The sequence below is a fragment of the Cucumis sativus genome, chromosome 5, assembly GCF_000004075.3.
Source record: "Cucumis sativus cultivar 9930 chromosome 5, Cucumber_9930_V3, whole genome shotgun sequence".
NCBI classification, from domain to species: Eukaryota; Viridiplantae; Streptophyta; class Magnoliopsida; order Cucurbitales; family Cucurbitaceae; genus Cucumis; species Cucumis sativus.
The window spans coordinates 21,147,456-21,172,278 of record NC_026659.2 but is presented as its reverse complement, the minus strand read 5'-3'; the positions used below and the strand labels follow the sequence as shown (position 1 = coordinate 21,172,278).

Genomic DNA, 24,823 nt, shown 5'->3' with positions numbered 1-24,823 from the left:
CAAAATTCAATTCAACAGGATCTGACTGTTTTACACATTTATAGAAGAGTTTTACGTCTATAAGAGTAAATATATTAAAACTTAACATTGTAATGCATCATGAACTAAAAATTATTTTAACCATGGCATGATCATTCCCAACGTTATCCTTAATAAAAAAAATAGTATTTTTACTAGAGGTGTAAGACCAAACCGAACCGGTTCGGTTTGGTCCTTACACGGTCAGACGTTTAAAAGTGAACGAACCAACTAATCCAATAGGATTCGGTTCGGTTCACTAGATGTGACCCCAACATATCGATGGTTTTCTTCCCCTTTCGAGAGTTGTCGCTTGCGCATGCTGCACAGTGCGCAGTGAGAAAACTTTTCAATAGGGCTTCTCTCTCTCAGCTTCCGATCGTCCGTCGCTCCCCTGCTCCCCTCCCGTCCGCCTGCGTTCGACGCTGCTGTCTTTCAGTCTCTCGCCTCCGTCGGCCGCTCCTTCTCCTTCGCAAAAGTCCGCTGTTGCTCTTCTTTTTTTTTCTTCCAATCCTTTTCTCCCTTCTCCTCGGGTACTTTCTCTCTTCTCTTCTCCGGATTTCAGTGGATTTTGGGATGTGGGTCATGCTTGGATTTCAATTTTAGTTTTGGGTTGGTTTGATTGTGTAATTTCTGAAGTGGTGTATGCTTGGAAAGTTGGTTTTGAAATATTATTGTTTCACCGAACATATCATCGGAACCTTATTGCCTATAGATCAGGAACTCATCTTAACAAATTGGCTCCAAGCTGCCGTTCCAAGTTCAAACTCTAGATTGCTCACCCTCATTTCTCTTTGTTCTTCAATAAGCACCCGTCTTCTATTGCCAGACTTGCAAAAAACAAAAGCTTTCCCATGAAACTCACAAGGTTTTTAGTTTTTCAAAATTAAGCCTTATAGGGAAGTTCTGTTTTCGTTATCGATTTTACTCAATGGATAGAAGTGTTGGGTTGGCTGACTAGTTGAGGGAAGAAAGCTACGGAGTTAGTGGATTACGATCATTGTGTGATTAACCTTTATTGTCCGTCATTTTACCTTCCAATTCATGCTCTCCATTCTTGTCCAGCTCTTTCTAACATGTTCTTTCAATTGACCACGTGTTTAATATTTGTTAGTAAGTCCTTTTAAAAAGTACCTGTTAATAAAAACCGAGCAGGTGACAGCTTTATGTATTTTGTAACTTGTAAATGTGGTAGTTATCTTTATATCAATTAATTTATCGAAAGTACATACTACACAGGTCATGGACCATCATGAAGATGATGGTCGCCCAGGAGGTGAAAGTCAACCCAAGAGAGATGATGAGGTGAGGTTGATGTACAAGTCTAGTCTAACTATTCTCATTTAGTTCTATAACTTCTTTCTTTTTTCCATTTTTTTACAACTGCTTCATAAATCATTTGAGATTGCGGTATTTGTGGTTTGAAACTTCATCCTCATTCCCAACCTTGCTACCTGTGAACCATCATTAAGTGTATGTCTCATTCTTTGCATGTGCTTGTTTTTTCTAAAAGTCTAATTATATATTCTATCATTTTCCTTTGGTGCGTCTCATAATGAATGTTTCTCATGTAGGCGACTGTTGTTGATTATATTTCTCATGTTGTAGGAAAGTGTTGCTCGCCAGGAAGAAATTAAAAAGTCATTTGAGGCTAAAATGGCTCTACGACAAAGTAATCTGAATCCTGAGAGACCTGGTTAGTGAAATCTGAATTTTCTTTAGCATTTTGAGGATCATGTAATTATTTGAGTGATGGCAATTCGAAAATTTTCATGGCGAGTGAAATACTTGTTATTATTATTATTATTTTTTAAGAAACAAATTTCATTGATGTATGTAATTTACAAAAAAAGGGCAAGAAGCCCAATCCAACGGAATTATAGAAGGCTTCTCCAATTGGTCAAAGGAGTAGTAAGATAGTAAGAATTGAACGTGTCCCTTTGGGCTTCAGTTTCGAAGTTTTTTTGTAACTATTTGCTAGGAAACATTTCCCTTGGTTTGATCCCTTCCTTTAGTGGGGGTTTTTTGTTGGGCTTGTATTTTTTGTATGCTCTTGTATTCTTTTATTTTTCCTCAATGAAAGTTGTTGCTTTTATTAAAAAAAAGATAGTAAGAATTGAAAAGTTAGTACATTTGCACCAAGTCATAGCAAGGTAGACAGTATGATAAAAAAAGTGTCAAATTAGCTCCCTTTTTTTATTGAAGAGGTGGGTGTTCCTCTCCTTCCATTATGCCCATAAGAACGCACGAATCATGTGTGACCACATAATCTTCTTGTGTGAGCTGAAAGGGTTTCCTTTGAGTCCGTACGGAAGATGGGTCACAATATCATTATGTTGTGGGGTAGACCAGCCAAAGGAGTAGAAGATTTCATTCCAAAAAAGCTCTGCAAAATGGCACTGGGTGAATAGGTGACTAGGTTTCTCATAATCAGCATGGCAAAGATGGCAACATTGGGGAGAAAGAGCTTTGAGTGGAAAGTGCCTCTGCATTTTATCATTTCTGTTGATGACATTGTGGCTAATCTCCCATAAGAAGAATTTGACTTCTTTTTGGGTAGAAATCAGTCCATATAGCATCATATGGAGAGGTGTTTGTGGTCTCCCCCCCACCTCCCAGTCCCCAATTCAATGTTAGTGATTTTGTTGTGAAAAGACCCTTTTTGTCAGGCTTCTATATCCATTTGTCTTTATTAGGAATTGGCCGAACTCTTCAAGAAGGTTCATGATAGTCATCCACTCAAACTCATCATCTAGGCTTTTTCTGATGACGTGGTTTGTCCATGTTGATCCACCCAACAGTTGCTAACGGTGGACAGTTTGTTGGATGCCAAGTTGTGATCCGGGATAAAGGGTTGATAATGGGGCTGTGAGGATCCGGTGGTCGAGCCAAAAAGAAGTATTCTTGCCATTTCCGATTTTTATAGTCACTCTCTCTTTGATAATATTAAGGTGTAATATGGTCCTCCATGGGCCTTTAATATGCTCAGGGAAAGAGACAGTGGGCCAAGAGGAATCTTTGTTTACGCCATAGTTTACATTGATAACTTGTCTCCATAAGGCACCTTCTTCATGGAAGTACCACCAAATCCATTCTGCAAGAACGGCCTCATTTTGACCAATGCCTTGTATGCTTAGGCCTCCATGAGAGAGAGGTTTGGTTAATTTATTCCATCCGACAAGATTAACCCCTTTACTGTTGGTACCCCCTTTCGACAAGAAGGAGGCCAATGTCAGGTTGAGATTGGGGATATCTTCTCTTCATTGAAGGGTACGCAATAATCTTATATTAAATTCTTTGAAGAATGAAGCATACTAGGCATCACGACCTTAGTTGATAAGAAATAGCAGTGATGTCCAAAGTTCAAACAAGCTTTCAGCCTCCATCATCCGATCTAGCTAGGAAAGTAGTTAAATGAAAAAAAATTAATTATTCAATTGTTAAGTGCTTCTGAAAATTCTGGTTTGTCTATCATTACTTTTGGATCATATATATCTCCAAAATAGTTATTAAGAAAAAGAGGAAAAAAAGATCCTTCATGTATTTTACCTTTGAAAAAAGGTGCACTTCATCTCATCACGAGTCTTGAACATTCATGGGTGATGCTCGTTATTCTATATTCACCATAACCCACCCTATCGAAGATCCAACGAATGGACATACAGGGCTCTTTAGATAGCATGTTTCCAATTTTTAATCTTCCATACTTTCTTTAGATAGTCTCGTATGATGTTTTTATACTGCAAATGATATGCGCCCTCCGAAATATCTATCCCCAAGTAGATCATTTGGTCACAAGAGGATCTAGATTGGTTGTGGTTTCAACCGAGAGCTTTTCAATTCTTTATCCATAGCCAAGCAAGTCACACTCTTAGAAACCAAGATTAGTACATGGTTAGGGGTATAAGGGTAATTAAATATTTAGGTAGTTACTACAAGTAGTGGTTATAAATAAGAAGTTGGTGAGTGAAGAAGGGGGAATTGTTGAGTAGATAGGTCTTGAGTAGTATTCTCAAGAGAGGGGTCCCAAGTACCATAAGCTTGGATCATATTGTAGTTCTTAGTTAATTCTCAATATATGAAATATAGTGATTCTTGTTAGGAAGTATCCTAACACACCTATCCTGAGCCTTTTTGCTTAACTCTCTAAATCAAAATTTCAAGAGAATCAGGTTGAGAGTCGGCTCATGGATGTTCTTTTGGAAACTTACTACTATTATCCAGTCTCCCAGTCTACCCTATACATGAATAAGGGCAAGAATCTTCTGAAATGTTGAATGATTTGTGACCTTTGCCATTGAATTTGATGGCATTTTGAATAAGAAACAATTTCATTAATGAATTTGATGGTGATATATAATTAAATTTGCCTTCAACCACCCGCTTAAGCTTTTGGATGAATTGGTGGTTTAATATGGTAACAAGCAGTGGTCCAGGGAGGTTCTGTGTTTAAGCCCTTGCACTGCCGTTTCCCTTCCCAATTAAAATTGATTTCCACTTGTTGGGCCTTTCAAATATTTCAATTACACAAGTGAGGGGGAGTGTTGGTGATATATAATTTAATTTTCCTTCAACCACCAACTTAAGCTTTTGGATGAATTGGTGGTTTAATAGAATTAAATCTCCAAATAGTACAAAATGAGCTTGTAAATGAGATTACAAAAGATTTCTGAATCGTTTTGGGCTCATCCTTGTTGATGGTTTTGTATGGGTAATACTTAGGAAGATGTGGATGAAATGAATGAAAAGGGGTGGAGCTAAAATTTCTGTCTTCCTTGATGGAAGATGTAGGGGGTGAATAATTGTAGATAGACTTGATGTAAGGTGTCCCACTTTGACGATTTCTTTCTGTCGTGGTTGGTCGAATGTGGAATTCTTGGGGGCGTCATCAAAGATCTACCTCTTTTCTTTTTGATAAAGAAACAATTTCATTGATGAAATTAAATATTGGAATGAACTCCAAACACCTATAGGAAACTTACAAAAAAGATTCTCTATTAGAGATTAAATATGATATATGATGTAGCCTAAGTAGCCTCAAGGAGTAATACTTCCAGAATCAAGATTGTGAATCTTTTATTCGAATGGATAATATGCTTTATACAAGAGGGAAAGACTCCTATTTATAGAGTTTTATCACATGTGGGGGTAAAGGGAATTAACTTAGAATATTAACTAATTACCCTAATAACCCCTATTCATCTTCCATCAAAATAGGAAGGCTCTTTTAATACGAAAAGACTCTTCAAATTTTAATTTCTACCTTCTAATGTAGTTTGAATGATTTAGGGTATTTTCTTTAGGGGTGACTCTTTGGAAGCTTTGGTTGGAGAGGACGTCTGATTGTGGAGGAAAAGCTATGGACTTAATAGAACTTTTGGACTTTGGGGGATAACGTTTCTTCCCTTTTTGTACTTCCAGTTTTGTTTTTTCATCTCTCTTTACTTCTGTTTTTGATAACAGAAATAATTATATAGTGAGAATAAGTTGATCTTTCTACTTTGGAAGAAACTTTCTTTTGTGGAGCTTAGCTACCTCCTACCATCGTTTGAACAATCTATGGGAAACAACACTCAGTTAATTTAATATTTTGTCAGGTGGAGGATGGTTTTCCTTGAGATACTTAAATTTGGTGCAATTGTCTGACATAAATTTTTCTTGACAATCTGCATTTTCCTTTTAATTAATGATCGCTTGGAGGAAAGCAAACATAACATTTCTTTTTTAATTTCACTTAAGTACATATGTAAGTTACCTTTATGTGACACATATTTGTCACATTGTTGCCCACATACATCCAGTTTGTTAACGTTTGTTTTTACCTGCAGACTCTGGATTCCTTAGAACTTTGGATTCTAGTATTAAACGCAACACAACAGTTATTAAAAAATTAAAGCAGATAAATGAAGAACAACGAGAAGGGCTGATGGATGATTTGCGAAATGTAAATATGAGTAAGTTTGTTAGCGAGGCCGTTTCTGCCATCTGTGATGCCAAGCTTAGAACTTCTGATATTCAGGCTGCCGTTCAGGTAACCTCATTCAGTTCTGTTGCTTTGTAGTTCAATTTTGTTGTAGTTGAGTGGTGTGGCCAAAAGATTTGGACTAAAGTGTTCTACTAATATCACTGTCAACTTTTCATAATTTCCCTTTCTCCAATTGGATTAATATATTTTCTTTATCTTACATTGCCATTTTACCTTTTAGCCATGTAATTGACTTTCAATTTATTGTTTCATTTATTTGATGAGAAATGAGGATAGCAGCCAGGATTCTAGCTGTGCTATGGAGTATTAGTTTGGGAATGAACTAATGGGTGCTAAATCTAGTGATTCAAATCTTGGGTGGGAGTATGGTCCTGATGCTTCAGCACCCCCTTTTTTTCTTGTTTTACAGACACTTTTTAGTTTTTCTTTTGGTATTCTTTTTATATTTGGGTAGAAAAAGACTCACGGGACCAAATTAATCTTCAAAGACATAGATTTATGAGATTATTGGCATAGTTTGATACCATACTTCACATGTTGAACAACAAAAACAATAGAAGTTCAGGCACTAATCTATATTCTTATGTGTTTCCTTGTCCCCTCTCCTCCAAAAAAAAAAGATCTGTTCGCTCCTTCACCAAAGGTACAAAGACTTCTCACCATGCCTAATTCAAGGACTCTTGAAAGTTTTCTTTCCTGGAAAGTCTGGGGATGAGTTGGATGCTGATAGAAATTTGAAGGCCATGAAGAAGCGCAGCACTCTCAAACTTCTTATGGAACTTTTTTTTGTTGGAGTTGTAGAAGACAGTGCCATTTTCAATAATATTATCAAGGATCTTACAAGTATTGAACATTTGAGGGATCGAGATACTACCCTAACTAATTTGACTCTCCTTGCTAGCTTTGCTCGGCAAGGAAGAATCCTTTTGGGTCTACCGCCTACTGCACAAGATCACGAGGAGGTAAACAACTTTTTCTCAATTTCTACACACCCACAGCACTGTTCAGTGTTCACGCAACTTCTGTATTTGTTTCTTGTGATTTTTCCAACTATTCTAACTGAGTGGTGCTTCTCACGATGATGTTGGTTACAACTGACTATGTGATTGTACTGTTGGTTTTTTTATTCTTGCTTTCCATATGGTTTATGAAACTTGTCTTTTTCCCGATCATGCTTTACTCTAGATTCACTGGGTAGCATTCTGTTTCAGTTTTTTAAGAGCCTCAATATTACTGCCGACCAAAAGAAATTCTTCAGAAAGGCTTTTCATACATATTATGACGCTGCAGCAGAATTGCTTCAGTCTGAACATACTGTAAGAGATTCACTATCTTCTCTAGAGCCAGTTATTTGATCTATCATTTACTCTCATATTCCCTTTTGTTTCCCTCTTTCAATTCAAAGTTTAGGTCATGTTTTGGTTGTTTATTATTAATTCATTAGGATGTGTTTATTATTTTTTAACTTAGCCCACAAGAAAAAGGCAACTAAATGACGATTTCTTTCCTTCTTTCTTAGTGAAAGTTGTTTCTATTAAAAAAATGTTAACAAAATGACAATGCCTTCTTTTTCATGAATATTTTATACTTGCATATTTTTATTACTAACTAATTTCCATCATGATGAATTTAAGAATATATTTTACATTTTTAATGATATATTTGCCTATCACATTTGTTTAAATGGCAGTCACTTCGCCAAATGGAGCAGGAAAATGCAAAGATCTTGAATGCAAAGGGAGAGCTTAATGATGAAAATGTCTCTTCTTATGAGAAGTTGCGAAAATCTTATGACCATTTATACAGAAACGTCTCATCGTAAGTTGCATTATAACACTCATGGTACTAGGAATCTAATAATCAATTGATGACTTGATAGATGTTTGGAATGCTTATACCTCAACGTTGTCCATGTCAAAATCTGACATTTGTGGCACAATTTGCTAATGAATTCTTCATTGTACCCTGCATTGAATTGAAACTTCTTATTTGTATTTTTTTTTCTTTCATCTAATTGATAATTGTTTATTCTTAATGATTTGCCCCTTGTTTGATGAATACTGATTTATTCTTACAATATATTTCTTATCCTTGTATTCTGCTGAAGCAGTTTCTTATTTAATATAATCTGGAAGAATTTCTAATGCAAATATGAGTAGTTCTTTTTAGCCAAGTATTGCACACAATATTCAGAGCAGAGGTAGTCGAGATGCAATAGAGTAAGAGAAACTTAAGTTCTCTTCTAATAAGAAGGCATAGATGGAGATAAAAATTGCTCGCTTAAAGAAAAATAAGATGGGCAGTCAATTTCTTCATGTAAAGTAAATTAATGAAATGTGATGAAAATCTTATTTTTGGAGCCCACCACAAATTAAAATAGATCCAATGGACTATTTTTCATTTGCAAATTAATGGAATTCTAAATTACACAGCTTTGCAGAAGCACTTGATATGCAACCCCCAGTGATGCCAGAGGATGGCCACACGACCAGGGTTTCTGCAGGAGAAGATGTTTCATCGCCTGCTGCTGGGAAAGATTCTTCTGTAATTGAAGCCATATGGGATGATGAAGACACCCGTGCTTTCTATGAATGCTTACCAGATCTCAGGTTTGGGTTGGTCAGATTATATAGTTTGCTGAGATAGTTTGGGGAAAATTTGTCTTGCATCCGTCTTAAAGTAGACTTCTATTGATTACCTAGACTTAAAGATACTTTTGGAAATTACTTTCAGGACATGCTCATGCATCTTGTGATTGTCAGTGTCATTCATGTTTACTTATAGGGTAGTCCATTGTGTCCATACAAGACCTATATTTGTTGTTTTATAAGAATATTAATTAGTCTATTGAATGAGCTTGTCACTTCCCAGGGCATTTGTTCCAGCGGTACTGTTGGGAGAAGCAGAACCTAAAGCAAATGAGCAATCTGCAAAGCCGGCAGAAAATCTGGCTGTAATTTCTCTCACCTGCAATTTTTCCTTTAAAATTTCAAAATTTTTTCCACTGTTCTATGATAGTCTCTGAACTCTTTCACTTTTCCCACGACTGCTACTCAACTCTTTCACTTATCAAAAATTTTCCTTCTCTCTATGTGTTGGATTGGCTCACATGATTCTTTTTTGCCATAATTTGAAATCAATCAAACATAAGTTAGGTTTTAAATGGTCTTTGCTTTAGGAGTACGTGGATTTATTTTCTTGGTTTTTAGATGTAATTTCAATTAGTATTCAAATAAACTAAGTTGATAATGTCAATAATTGTGGTCTGGCAATGTATCTAGAACTTTGAACACAATAATTTGTATTGAGACGAGAAATATAGAAGTGTTCTTAGTTTTGCCTATTTTAATTATAACACAATCTAATATATATTTTGTATTTCTAGCCTTTCAATATATATATATATGTATGTATGCATAATGTATTTATGTATGAATTGTGTGTGTTTTCTCGTAATACCTTTTTCCAGTAGTTCTGTATGGGTAAAAATAAAAGAATTTTGGAAAATAGTACTTGGTTATTCTTTTTAATGTTCCAATGGTTTATTGTGAATGATAGCTAAATTTTTTGTTTATTAACATATTAAAAATATTGTTTCCTGAAAAAGATAAATAAAATGAACTGTCAATGGAAAGTTTAAAAGTGTTCTTCTGAAAAGGATACGAGTCTCACTATTATTAATATTGAAGTTAATGAGACAGCTCAAAGTACATGAGGGATATACAAAGAGCAATATCCGAGCATCTCAACTAGGTTGACACCTCCTTAGCGCCCTCATCACTTCCAAAAAACGACAATACAAGATCAAACAAAATGCCACAAATACAAAGCCAAACAAAAAGATAAAATAATCTGTCCACGGAAAAATCATAAATCATAGGAAGCAGGTTGAGAACAAAGAAGAATAAGAATAATAACCCATGATTGAGGGTTGAGCCGAAAGTCCTGATGATCAAGAACTTCAAGGTGGGACCAATTTAACACAGTATCCTGCGAAGAGTAATCCTGAAAATCTTTGGATAGAGAACACCATGAAGATGCATTCAAACGAGCAGAATCAAAACGTTCCATCCAAGTTGATGGTTTATCATGGAAAACTTTTTGGTTTCTTTCAAACCATATTTCAACTAAGAGGGCTTTTACTGCGTTTACCCACAATAAATCAGTTGTCTTCATCTTCAAGACTGGACCGGCTAGAACTTGAGTCACACTGTTCTTAAAATCATGATCAAAAGCCCAACAAATATTAAATGCTTGGAGAAGACGGTACCAGAATTTAGATGCAAAGATAAAGTAAAATAAAAGGTGCTAAATATTTTCCATGTTACCAACACAAAGGGGGCAGGCATGAGGTGAGAGGACATGGGAGGGAAGCTTACTTTGAAGTATTGAAGCACAATTTAATTTTCCAAATAGCATAATCCATATGGAGATATTTACCCTTGTTGGACTATTAGATTGTCAAAGCCTTTTGTACAAAGAACTTTCCAAAGGAGAAGAAATTGAGAGATGCTTAACCAATGATTTTATCGAAAAGGAACCCGAGGTTACAAGGGACCAAAGTCTTCTATCCGGAAAGGAGGCTGGCTGTAAGGATGAAATATGAAATAACAAGGACTGAAAGCCTATTATTTCCTTATCATTAAGCAATTTTCTGAAATAAATGAACTAAGAGCTGGTAGAAGAGTCCTAATGATCTGAAACTGATCCATTTGGATTGAATGCAATCCTAACCAGTCTTGGAAATTTACACTCCAAAGTGATTGTCCGTCCATGGGTGCTTCCAAAATAGAATTCTGCTTCCATCACCTAATTTGAAGAGAGCCAATGAATCAATTTTGCGCCATTGCCTTGATATGCTAATCCAAGGACTCCTTAGACTCACGGTTTTTCTTCCACTTGAATGCCAATTGAAAGTACTGCTACCATGAATGCTTTTAATCACTTGACACTAAAGGGAATTTTGTTCTTTTGAGAAACGCCATCCCCACTTAGACAATAAGGCTAGATTCTTGTGCGTTCAACTTTCCCAATTGTTGCAAAAGTGAAATGGAGAGGGGTCCATTCAAAAGCACCAGATTCTAATAAGATGGGAAAATGATCTGAAGCGGGTCTTTCTTTTCTTGGAAGCTCTGGTATCGGCAAAGGATTCATCCCAATCAGCAGTTACTAGGAATCTATTCAGCAGAGAGCGTGAAACTGACCTTCCTTCTCTCGACCATGTGAATTTACAGTTGGATAACGGAATTTCTAGCAGCTTTGACTCTCTAATGAATTTATTAAATTTTCTCATTCCCCTTGTTAATCTTCCTACTAGAAATCTCTCTTGTACTTTTCAAATGATGTTGAAATCACCTCCCAAACACCAAGCTCCTGTACAGAGGTCTGAAAGAAAAGACAGCTCCGGCCAAATTTGGTTTCTATTTTGATAATGTGTGGGTCCATAGATGTTTGAAATCCAACATATTTTTCTATTGATTGTGCTGCATTTTACTGAAAGAGAATAGTCTCGTTTCAGAACTTCAATAATCGACAGTTTAGTCTCCTGATCTGCGAGCTTCATCATAGACCCAGCCAATTCCTTCTGAACTCCATAGTGCCTTTATAATAAAACTGTCAATCTCTTCTCTTTTAGTCTCCTGAATCAATACTATTTCTGGATTAACTTTCTTCAAAAGATTTTTAATAGCCAATTGTTTCGATTGGCCCATGGTTCCTCTAGTGTTCCATGATATAATCTTCATCTTTGCTACCTCTGCCTTATATCAATTCAATTTCACATGCTGCCAAGAATGGAACCAGCTCTTCAGGGGGAAAGATACTTGTTAACTTGCACAAAATTTCTTCTTTTGGGAAGGAAAACAATTTAATAAAATCTGGACCGAGAGAGTCACTGTCCTTCTCTGTCTCTGTCTGAATTATTTCTTCCTCAACTGGTTCAATTTCTGCATTACTTACACTGATGACTGATTCAAGGGAAGTTTAAAATTGTTAAAAGTTTTAATTATTGCTATACTATAATTTTCTATTTTGTTTAAATCTTATTTTCTATTTTATTTGACTGGATTATGATATTAAATAACATGTCATGAACATTATGTTTAAAATTTTAATAACAAAGAGAATTGGATATGTATGTAATTTGTGAATGGGGACTGGAGAAAAGGGTCTGGAATTTCTCAAGGATTTTCCCAAATTGGGAGCTTAGTATAAGAAATCTTTGGAAATTTTGGAAGGATTTTTATCCTAAGGAAATCAAAATTTTCCTAGAACAATCAAAATTTTCCTTTGGGAGCTTGCTTAGCCTTGGTGTTGTTAATACTGGTCTTACATGCATCTTTCTCCTTGGCATCTCGTGTGTCAACACATGCTGAATCTCCAACTCATTTATTTATGCATTGCCCTTAGGCATCTTGTTTCTTGCACATTATTTTGGAGTGATTCTGAAATCATTAAAATCTGAAATTGGAGTGACTTTAAGCATGACAAAGTGATTTTAACAATATCAAAATCACTCCAAGCATGTGCTTACTCATTATGGTTTATCCTGTTTAGTTTTCGATTGGCGTGCCTTATAGTAATTACCTTAGCTGCTGCTGGTGTTTCTCCCTAACTTCATCATATCAATGCGTTCTCCCTTTTAAATATGTATCATAATGATTTGATCCTTTTCTGAGGGGGCCCTATTCATATGATTTGATCCTTTGCTGTCCTTATCAGTTTGTTCCATGGTGTCTAAGAATTTTAATGCCTTCTATAGGAATCTGAAGCAGAACAAGGTCAGCAAACTTCCCTGGAGGCCATTGAGGTTTCTACAGATTGTTTACTACAGGATGGCAAAATTAATGAGAAAGGTGAGAAAGGGAAGGACAGAGAAGAAAAAGATAAAGAAAAGAATAACGATACAGATAAGGAGAAGGGGAAAGAAAAAGATGGAGATAGAAAGATGGAAAATGAAAAAGAAAAACTTAAAAATATTGAAGGAACAAATTTGGATGCTTTGTTGCAGAGACTCCCTGGTTGTGTCAGCCGTGACCTTATTGATCAGCTGACTGTAATTACTTCTCTCTCTCAGATTAATTTTGATTTTTTTAGATGGGATGGAAGGCTGGATCTTTGTTAAGAATGCAATGTTAATATTTTTGTATACTTGCAGGTAGAGTTTTGTTATTTGAATTCCAAGGCTAACCGGAAGAAGCTTGTGAGGGCTTTGTTTAATGTGCCTAGGACATCATTGGAGTTGCTGCCTTACTACTCCCGCATGGTTGCGACATTGTCAACTTGTATGAAGGATGTATCTGTCATTCTTCTCCAGATGTTGGAGGAGGAGTTCAGCTTTTTATTGAACAAAAAGGTTTCACTTTCAGTTCATATAACTTTTTTTTTTAATAGAGTTGTCTACTTTTTAATTTTTTTTCCGTTTTTATTTTAATCAAACAGGACCAAATGAACATTGAAACAAAGATTAGAAATATTAGGTTTATTGGAGAGCTTTGCAAGTTCAAAATTGCTTCTGCCGGCCTCGTTTTTAGCTGTTTAAAGGTATGAGTGGAGGACACACCTGTTGATGACACATCATGTTCTACTGCTCTATATATTTTGAAATCATATTTTTCATATGCGTGCCAAAATTTCCTCATATGTGGCCGATTGTGTCAAATTTCTGTAGGGTCTATTGGGATTATTTATTTATTTTTAAATTATAAAGCTTCATGCTTTTAATTGACTGTTCCAATCATTTTGGGTTTTATTCAATCAGTTTGCATCATTTTTATTACCTGTATTTCTTTTGTTTGGGGGGTAAGAATCAATTTTATTGATCAGATGATATCACAAAAATAGGGAAGGAAAATATAGCCCACAACTAAGGAAGATTAGAGAGAGGTTCGCATAGAGAGTAATTCCAAAGATCTTCACACAGAAAGTATTCAAATGTGATTGTTGGAAATAGTACAAAATTTGCGCAAGTGAGAGCTGATAAATAGTGTGTTGAAAATAAAGAAAGGCTTTCCTTTGTTGATGATGACTATTTTGTTTTTTCTTGTCATAAAAGCCAAAAGAAAGGTCCAACTGCAATTTGAACGAGCAATAAGCCTATGCTAGTTTATAAACCAGAAGTTGATGTTTCGTTGTGGTTGGAAAATTATGGTTAATTGATGAAGACATTTTCTCTTTTCGGCAGGCATGTTTAGATGATTTCACTCACCATAATATTGATGTTGCTTGTAATCTTCTTGAGACCTGTGGGCGTTTTCTTTATCGGTCTCCTGAAACTACAGTACGGATGGCTAACATGTTGGAGATATTGATGCGCTTGAAAAATGTAAAAAATTTGGATCCCCGACACAGCACCCTGGTAGAAAATGCGTACTATCTTTGCAAGCCTCCAGAGAGATCTGCACGGGTGTCAAAAGTTCGTCCACCATTGCATCAGGTATGGGATTCATCTCAGCAGTGTTCCCTAAATTTTTCCTACCTACAATTGGTTCAAATGTTGTTTCAACTTGTATCCTGCAGTATATTAGAAAGTTACTCTTCTCAGATCTAGACAAGTCTGCCATTGAGAATGTGTTGAGGCAACTTCGGAAACTTCCATGGAGTGAATGTGAGCAATACCTTTTAAAATGTTTTATGAAAGTTCACAAAGGGAAGTATGGCCAGATTCACTTGATTGCTTCTCTAACGTCTGGTTTGAGTCGATATCATGATGAATTCTCAGTTGCTGTTGTCGATGAGGTCAGTTCACTGAAAACATTTTCAACTTAAAATGGGACTTGTCCGTCTACCTGATAAGATCATTACCTATCTAGTGTGCTTGCTTTGTTGACGTCATTCCATATGCACATTTTCATGTTTATTAAGAGATGTTCAGTGTTTTTTTTAACCGTGAATAGATGCTTTCCTGTGATTAGAAACAAATTGTATTTTAGTAGTAGTAGTACTTGATTTAAATTTTTTCTGCAACTCAGAAGTACTTTGAATGTTGTAAAAACACAAAAACACATGAAAGTTCCAAGAAGAAAACTAATATTGCTTTTGGTTAAAATGCAATTGGCTCATATGTTTGATCAATTATCATTAATCTCTCTGTATAGCTACACTTTCTACTTCTCAGTAGTCTTTCTATATTTGTGTTCTCTTACTGGTTCCTTAACACATTATTCTTTCACTAATATATTTTTACATTTTCTTTTATCTTTTATCCACTTTATCCTATTAATTGTAAAGTTATCGATTTCATAAAAAAGAAAGGCATAGCCTTTTCTTAATTACATAACTCAACCACAAAATTTGATTAATAGCAATTTCTTAGTTTATTTACCTTTTAAAGAACTCCTGGGAGCATATTTTCAATCCTTTTGCAAAAGGAATAATTTAGCAGTTTTTCAGATTTGAAGTCTGGTTATTAGAAATCTGTTGCATGAAAGTTATTTTATACTACATGATGACTGTAGTTTGCATATTTGTTCAGGTTCTCTTTTTTATATCTGACTTATCTATTTTATTCATTTGGCGATTGTTAATTATCTCTATGATTTCTAGGTATTGGAAGAAATTAGGCTTGGACTTGAAGTGAATGATTATGGGATGCAGCAAAAACGCATTGCTCATATGCGGTTTTTGGGGGAGCTGTACAACTATGAACTTGTAGATTCATCTGTGGTCTTTGATACCCTTTATTTGATTCTTGTCTTTGGCCATGGCACTTCAGAGGTACGAAATTATTTTGTTGTTATTGATTATAATTTTTTTATTTTTTCTTTCACCTTGATATTTTAGTAACTCAACAGGGTTTCCCTTAATATATTTATATGTTTTATATATGAGGAAACTGAGAACTATATTTTAACGCAGTAAAAAGAACAACCTACAAGCATGGGTAGAGAGAATCACTCCCCTAAGTAACTGTGTAGGAAAGTCTTCCCGTTCTTATTAATCATGTAGAGATTAAAATAAATTTTGTTCGATCTTGCTCCACCTAGAAGCATCATGTTGCACACTAAAACAAAAAAAAACTGAAAAAAACCATCTGATCTTCAAATGTCCTAAGATTTCTTCTCTCCAAACGTTCTACGAAGCGCCAATGTCGCCCACCGCCCGATAATGCTTCTCTTTGATTGTTTATTAGTAATACTAGGGTTGTATATATTTATAAAATTCTAAATTTCATTGAGAAATATGAATGACTAGTTGTACTATACCTCAACACAAGTAGAAACCTTGGTTATAACTTGCAAGCAATCAATGGGGATTCCTTTTGCACTAGCCGCTACTAATGGCACCAAGGATCTTAGTAATTTAATCAAGTTGGATGGATATTCGGAGGTGTAGTTTCTGTCATTCTAAATTCTCTTTGTAGGATATGCAATCTGTTAATGTCCGATGAATGAAGTAGACCATATATATGTTCAATACTTGTGGAGGATGCTGAGTTTTGGTTTATGTAGTACAAGATTGTTTCTTTGTGCTTAGCCAAATGAATGTTTTATTTTATTCAAGTCTAATGTAATTGATCTTTGTTGCTTTCAGCAAGATGTATTGGATCCACCTGAGGACACTTTCCGCATAAGGATGATTATCACGCTTCTTCAAACCTGTGGTCACTACTTTGATCGTGGATCTTCAAAGAGGAAACTTGATCGATTTTTTATACACTTCCAGAAATATATTCTCAGCAAAGGAGCTCTTCCGTTGGACATTGAGTTTGACTTACAGGTCAGTTTATCATGTTAGATTAGAAGACTTATTTTTTGAGAGAATTTGTATACACGAAGGAAATCTAAGCTTAAGCTTACACATTTAAAACTTACAAAAGAAAAAAAGAGTTCTGATGTATACTGCTCTGATTTTTTTTTACTTTCTTCTACACTTGTATAGGTTTTTGTACAATGAGTGTATTACACACCTATTATGCCAATAAATGTACAAAATATTGCTCATTGTAATCATGTTCACATTTGCAAATATTCATGCAAGTTTTGGTCACTGGTGTCATTGAAGTTTTTGTGACCTCTGTCAATTTGGTGTATCTTTGAAAAGAGGAAAAAAGTACTGTTTTTTGCTAAATGCTCTGTAGCGCGTCTTCATTTATTTTATTCCTCATTCTTGCACGTCAATTATATGGTGAAGTTTGCCTTTTCAGGATTTATTTGCGGAACTGCAGCCGAACATGACCAGATACTCATCCATTGAAGAGATAAATGCTGCTTTTGTAGAACTTGAGGAGCATGAACGTTCGGTCTCAAATGACAAGCCCAATACTGAGAAACACCTTGATGCGGAAAAGCCCAGTAGAGCAACTTCCAATATCACCTCAGCTAATGGAAGGGACACAGTGAATGGCTCTAAGGAAAATGGTGGAGCTCATGAAGATGGTGCTGATAGCGACAGTGATACAGGAAGTGGCACTATTGAGGCAGAGGGACGTGATGATGAAGAGTCGGACTTGGAGAATAATCACGAGGATGGATGTGACACTGAGGATGACGAAGACGATGAAGAACCGGGTGGGCCTGCTTCCGATGAGGATGATGAGGTTCACGTTAGACAAAAAGTGCCTGAGGTGGACCCAAGAGAAGAAGCCAATTTCGAGCAAGAGCTCAGGGCTGTAATGCAGGCAAGATTTATTTTTATGATCACTTGCCGTACTCTTATGCTTCTAAACTCGAGGCTTCATTTTGATTTGATTAGTGCAACAGGGCACTTAAATTTCTTGAAGTTTATTCTTTAGTTTAAACCACTTAATTGATTTGTGAGAGCACTTGAGGATGCATTGGTTACTACAGTATAGACATTGTATTATTTTAATATTTCCTCAAACTTATTGATGAATATAAGTCATTCTGAATGCAGGAGAGTATGGATCAGCGCAGGCAAGAGCTTCGTGGCCGACCAACATTGAATATGATGATACCAATGAATTTGTTTGAGGGGTCGACGAGGGACCACCATGGAAGGGGGGCTGGTGGAGAGAGTGGAGATGAGGGATTGGATGAGGATGCTGGTGGAAGCAAGGAGGTTCAAGTGAAAGTTCTTGTTAAGCGTGGAAACAAGCAGCAAACCAAGAAGATGTATATCCCCCGTGATTGCACACTTTTACAGAGCACTAAACAGAAAGAAGCAGCAGAGCTAGAAGAGAAGCAAGATATTAAGAGGTTAATCTTAGAGTACAACGACCGGGAAGAGGAGGAACTTAATGGACTAGGCTCCCAAACAATGAATTGGATGCAGACAGGGGGCAATAGAGTTCCTACTCGGGGAAACAATTGGGAAGGTTCGGGTGGGAGGAGCGGTGGTTCGCGTCATCCCCATCATCGGTATCCTGGTAGTGGCGTGCATTATAGTAGAAAGAAGTGAGTTGACTGCAATCCATTAGGGAAGGATTTAATTTGTCACAACATTTTGTCAACCGTCGCTTACTTACATATAGATCCAGCGACTTAGCGCCTACAAGTCGAGCTCTATTCAGTGCTTGAACATGAAGAAGATTAAGGAAACCGTGGATGATGAAATAAGAACTCTAGATTACCTATTTTTAGCAAGTCAATTGACAAGGCCACAAAGAAATGAAGAAAGGAGGGTTTGAGGGGTTCAGTTTGTACATGGTGTAGGGGTTGATTCCTATCTATTTTTAGGATCATTGTTTCTTGCTATTGCATGAAAAAAAATGGTTTTGTTTGGAACTAGTTTATAAAGGAATAGCTGCAGAATTACTTGGAGGTACAGTTCTTGTGTTTGGCAGTCTTGGGCATTTGGCTAGTTAGGTCCCAAGGCAAAACACAATCTTGGAAGGTGAATTGTATTTTGGTTCAATACACAAGTTTATCATGTGGTGTTCTATTATTATCATTATAAATACAAGTTATGTGAAAAATTACTACTTTCTAACTTCTAGCTTTCAATTTTGGAGCCTTAAAAATGAAGTAAAATAGAAACAATGGAATAGTAGATTGTCATTTGAGATGTGTGTTGTTTCAATTGGAATTATGATGTTTGTTTCAATGCTTAGAGGCCCTTTTCACAACACCCAAGATACGCACAATTTTCCAATTTCATAGACTTTACTTATTCCTTAAGTACATAAACTTTATATCCAGAAAAGAAGAACGAAAAAACAGAAACGAAAGTTCTAAGACTTTATGCACTATGGTTTGATACAGAGAGCATAGGATGATTACTTGTTTGTACAAAATGTAGTAATGAGAACAAAAGCGAGTTGAGTTGGTTGATCAGGGAGCAGATTGGCGTTGGAGAAGGTCTGAGAGAGGATCTGATTGGAGTTCTACGAACATATTGAGCTAGACTAAGTGACGGAGATGGCGGTGGGGAGGTGGTCTGGGAGAGGACCTGATTGGAGTTTTACGAACATATTTTCGAGCCCAGACGTGTTTTCCATTGATGGAAAACTTAGCCTTGGTTCTTGCTTCAAGGACGAGGTCAATGGAGGACTCTGTTTTCACCACCAGCCGGGCGTACAACGGTTGCTCGGGTGGGTGTGCCTCTTGCATGTGAATGCTCTCTATGAAATTCCCATATCTTCTGCTCAAACACCACAAATATATGTAATATTAGAAGCTTAAATTACATTTTAGTTCCTCCCTAAAAGAAAAATGGGAAGAAAAAAAAAAACCATTTTAGGTGTCTTGATTTATTAAAAAAGCAACTCTAACAACCATCTATATTCATGCACAAAAAAGAACAAAAGAAAATTGCATTAGTCAAACTTGGTAAAAAGAAAAAAAAAAAAAAGGAAAAAACCCAAAGTTGCTCTTTATGCTATTTTCTTTAATAAAAAATTTATAGAAAGAAGGTATTTTGTGTTCCTTTATTTGCTCCACTCGGAGATTAACTTCCCTTCAAATTCGAATGATATAGAAAACAGGTAGGATTTCACCATTTGCCTCAATTTCTTCCCTTTTATATTTTTATATATAATTTAGGTTCAATTACTAAACTTGATATTCCTTTTTTTCAAAACCATAGATACACAAACTAGAAAATTTAGAATTAAATAACAAGATTATTTTGTTTTATAATTCTATTTAAAAATTTTAAATTTAATAGACTAAAAAATAGCACAAAATTTCATAAAAAAAAAAAAAAAAAGCTCCAATATCCGACTTTTTCCCCACAATAATTTAATATACACTTTTATGAAAACTTAACAATATGTGTCATAAAGAAAATCTCTGACCCTTCGCTACAATCTAAAAATCTTTGACAAAATTTTCGACATGCAGAGGAATATGGAGAGATATATGGGAAAAAGAACCAAGAATTAATTCATTACTTAATTATTAACAAAATTAAAATAAGAAAAAAGAAAAAAAAAAACCTGCCAAAATAGTCTCTAACTTCATCTTCAGAAATTGGGTATCCCTTCGAGAAAGTCAGAAAAATGGTCCTTTGATCCGCCGGAACCACTTCCCCTTCTTGTTCTTCTTTCCCACTTTTCAACTCCAAGCTACTCATTCCACTCCGAATCGCCGCCGTCGAACACTCTCCCCCCAGGCCTAAAAACCCAAAACTGGGTACAAAAAAATTAGTCACCGGAGGAGCCCCCTCAAAGACCCTTCCACGGCCACCCCCTTCGCCTTGAACTGCCGGAATGGATACGGCGGCGGGGGCGCGTGATATCGCGCGCCGTGTATGAAGCGTTTGGAGAATATCAAGAAAGGCTCTACGGCAGATATCGTTACACATCTTGGCAACGCCAGGGAGGATTTCGAGCCGGTTGTGGTGGACGAACCGGAGAGAAACCGGAGTTTTAGAAACGTGTTGAATGAGAGGAATGTCCAGGGTCGAATCCGGTTCAAATGGAAATTTGTCGTTTTGTATACAAGCCAAGGATATGACGGCTTCATCACAAAGTGCATCAACCAAAACGTCGGGCAGACCCAACATTTTATGAACCAAATTCGACTCTTCACCATATTTCTCAAGCCAAAGCCAAAATCCCATCACTCGAACCGACTCCTCCGGCTCCCGACCCAGGGAAAAAACCATTCGACTAAAAAGGCTTCGGTCGATCGTGTGAAACAGGTTGAATTCTTCTTGTGTTATAGTGTAATTTGTATTAGTATCTTGCAGAGACGAGGACGAAGAAGCCATTGTTCTAATTATTAAAATTAAAAAGAAAAAGAAGAAGAAAAGAAAGCTAACTTGGTTCTTTAAGAAGAGAAGAAGAAGAAGGGATTAGTGGAAGGGCGTTGGTATTTAACAGGGTTGAAGAGACACCATTGATGGAGTTTAGAATTTTGAATGAAACGATGCATTTAGAGGGTAGAGGGTTTCCACTGCTTGCTCTTGTTGTAGAAAACAAAGCCAAACTCCATTAACATATTTCCAAACAAAGACTTGCTGCTCCTCTCAAGATTTGGCAACTAAAACTTGCCATATATAACGATAGGGATTATCCTATCCCTAGAGTCGTCACAATGTGACTGACAGAATTACTCGTTGCATGCAAGAGAGAGAAAACTTAATTAGGTCAATTGGTAAATTTCACTCCTTTCTAAAATCAAAAATTAGAATTTAATCCATACCTTTTCATAATTAGAATCAAAACCATAATGATTTGTTATAATTTTTAATAATAAAACAACTAAATTCTATTTCTTTTTTTGTTTCAAAACCATAACCACCAAGTTTTAAATTTAACTTAGTCTTTTTTATAACTAGTAAAGTTAAAGTCATATACTCACATACATAAACTATTTCAAATCTCTTTTATCTTAGATGTTGAAATTTGGAAACAATAATAATATCAATACAATAATAATAAAAGTAACGAAAGAAAGAAAAGAAAAATATAAAAAGAAATGTATGTGAGTTTAATTCCGGCTTTTACAGCTTTTAATATATATATATATATATATATATATATCTAATTTAAAGTTTCAACTTCAATAATTAAGATTTCGAGTTTAATTAAGGTTTTGTGAGTTTAATTAAGGTTTTGTGTTCAATAGGTTATATAGAATGTGACTTCGAAAACAACTCTTTTTTTTTTTTATAATTTGTTTTCATTTAAACATTTTTTCATAAGAACTACTTGAAATTAATTGAAACCAATCATCATTAACTAATTACAAATATAATTACTTGATAGTTTTATTTCATTGGTTCTTTACATTTTATTTAAACATAAGTATGAGTTTATTTGTTTATATATATAAACTAATTTATTGAACTAAAATAAAATTTATGTGTATATTAAATTATATATAATCTATTTATTTATTAAATTGGAGTTGTTAAAATGAGAGACTATAATTTAAATTTTAATATAATTTTCTAAACTATAAATTTTAATTGCAAAAAATTAAGAAAAATTGTTATATAACAAAAAAAAAAAAAGCAAAACTTTCAAGAGGTTGGATAAATTTTGCTATATTTTGTTTCAATATTTTTATTTTTTAAAAGAATTTCTTCAATTAATTAATTTTACTAACATATAAAATAAAAAGTTAAAAGTGTGAGTGGGATTATATTAATGTCGAAAAGAAATGCTTACCCTTATTTTCATCTCAATTTCCTAAATCTAAGATTATTAGTTACTTAAATATAATCCAGTTGTATATCACTCGTATATGTTTAACGATTACATATAATATCATTTGATTTTTACATGCTTCGATTTTATTAATGCAACCTAAGACACGAAATAAAATAACAACTTATTTTATTAAAAAATAACAAATAATTAATTGCAAAATAATGAGTTTAGGAACACAAATATATGGTGTTTTTTTCGTTCCAAAATGTTTACCATGATAAATTTTTATTGTGAACAAAAAGAGTACAATACTCTTTTTATGTATAGACAATAACCAGTGGCGGATTCAGAAAATTGATTGACAGACTTCGAGTTGTAACTTAGGAAAAAAATAAAAATCTACATAGAGAAGATTGGAATGAGGACTTACAAGCATAATTACCACTAAATTGCATACAAATACTAAATATTATTTTGTTTTATTTATATATATCATATAAAGACAATAAAGTTGAGGGAGGGAAGGCTCGAGCCCCCTGGGCCTATAGTAAATCTGTCGGTAACAACAACCATATGAAAGGAGATGAGTTGTAATGAGAACAAGTGTGTCGAGCAACTGTTGATGAAATTTTTAAAAAATATCATTATTACAAAATCCTCGTTTAATTGTGAGCTTGAAAAGGAGAAATGTTAAGTAAATAAGTTGCATGTTGTCATCCAAAGTGAGATGGCTAGGAGATTATATTTGCTAATCTTCACACGTAAGTTGTCATCCTAGGCGAGAAGACTAGAAGATTTGCTAAGTTCTTCACGCACATGTCGCCATCTTAGACGAGATGAGATGTAATAATGATATTATATGTCTTTTAATACAAAACCTTTAGGAAAATTGCACAAAATTACAAAAACATTTTTAAAAAATAGCTATATTGAGAATATGGCAAAATTAGTGATAACATACAACTATCAGACGGTAATCATAGGATTATCGACTTTTAAATTTATTATTTTTGTAATTTAGAAAATGTAGTGACATGTGTTCTATTATAATATATTTTTTTGCTATTTTTGTAAGGGTGAGCCCAAATCTTTATGATAGTGACTCATGAAAGAATCAAACGTTTTAATTTCGTTTTATGTATTTAATTCTCAATGTTTTCCTCCCTTAATTACAAACATTTCCATAATTAATTTTTCCTATTTAATTAACAACATCTCTTTTAGTCTCATCCACCATGTAAAACACTTTTCCTTCTTCATTTTGATATATGAGAAAAACATAGAAAAACTTATTTTTCAAACTATATTTCTATGGTTTTTCGAGCAACAAAAATGTCCATTTGAGTGTTGGTATTCCAATCAATCTCAATGCAATTTGGATCGAAGAACACGATTGTTTTATTCTGGGGACTACAAGGCTATATAAATTTGTTTGCACAAAGGAGTAGAGCCAGGAAACGTCTTAAAGAAGCGAGATCCGCGACTCAGCCTTTCTTTATTAACTAGTTTCTATTTTGTAGTAGGCGTTTGACTAGACAAGTTGATCAAGTAGACAAATTGATTAGTACATGATAAGTTATTGGAGCTGATCCTTAGGCATTTTGATCATCAGACAAGACGAGACATCAAGCGGTCAAATTAGACATTATGTATAAACAAGGCGAGATACTACTTATACCAAGCGAAATACAAGACAAATTCGTGAATTGTCTAGACGTTAAGTCTAAATGTTACATCTTTTCAACACATTACTTCTTCTAGGCAAATTGTTCCAAAAGCAAGAGACGGTGACTACAACAAAATTTACCACAGGGGAGGAGAAAGAAAATTTACCCCAAAAGATCAATTTGATTCCACCAATATTTACCCCAAAATTTACCACACGTGAAAGTTATAAAAATTAAATAAATTTAAAATCGAATTTTCGATTTTTCATATTAGCTTTACAAAATTGATGTTTTAAGTAAATTCAAGAACGATTTTCAAATAACATTTTGTGTAATGTTTAATTTATGAAAGCTCAAGATTTAATTTATTTAATTATAAGTTCAACACATGGTTTCTTGAAATGCGTGTTCAGTAGAGTTGAACTTTGTACTTGATTTGATGTCACGTGGTTTTGTCTCTATTATTTAATTTTCTGATTTTCTCTCAGTTAATTCATTCACTCAATGTATGGACGTTCTCGAACATCCATACATTAGGAGTTGAACTTATGCGTGTGGACATTCTCAAAGTTGGATTGTTGGGGCCTTCAGGACTTGAGCCTCGAGGGGTAATTTAGCCTTTAGAGTTATTCTTCTCACCTTTGGGATAATTTT

The 24,823-nt window shown here is 34.9% G+C and overlaps 2 protein-coding genes across 2 annotated transcripts; one reads left to right on the top strand and one right to left on the bottom strand.

Moving 5' to 3' along the window:
- Positions 1 to 316: 316 nt before the first annotated feature.
- LOC101214324 (regulator of nonsense transcripts UPF2) lies at positions 317 to 18,892 on the top strand. Its single transcript, XM_004143763.3, has 18 exons — positions 317 to 551; positions 1,258 to 1,323; positions 1,627 to 1,714; positions 5,847 to 6,049; positions 6,625 to 6,966; positions 7,216 to 7,320; positions 7,695 to 7,822; positions 8,437 to 8,613; positions 8,876 to 8,957; positions 12,765 to 13,058; positions 13,161 to 13,358; positions 13,445 to 13,546; positions 14,187 to 14,438; positions 14,522 to 14,740; positions 15,548 to 15,718; positions 16,535 to 16,720; positions 17,148 to 17,621; positions 17,858 to 18,892. Exons 2-18 carry the CDS (start codon positions 1,261 to 1,263, stop codon positions 18,359 to 18,361), a joined length of 3,588 nt encoding a protein of 1,195 aa, XP_004143811.1. The 5' UTR covers positions 317 to 551; positions 1,258 to 1,260; the 3' UTR covers positions 18,362 to 18,892.
- A 145-nt stretch (positions 18,893 to 19,037) lies between these two features.
- LOC101221230 lies at positions 19,038 to 21,359 on the bottom strand. Its single transcript, XM_004143788.3, has 2 exons — positions 20,340 to 21,359; positions 19,038 to 19,543 (listed from the first exon to the last, which is right to left on the bottom strand). Exons 1-2 carry the CDS (start codon positions 21,113 to 21,115, stop codon positions 19,303 to 19,305), a joined length of 1,017 nt encoding a protein of 338 aa, XP_004143836.1. The 5' UTR covers positions 21,116 to 21,359; the 3' UTR covers positions 19,038 to 19,302.
- Between the last annotated feature and the right edge of the window lie 3,464 nt (positions 21,360 to 24,823).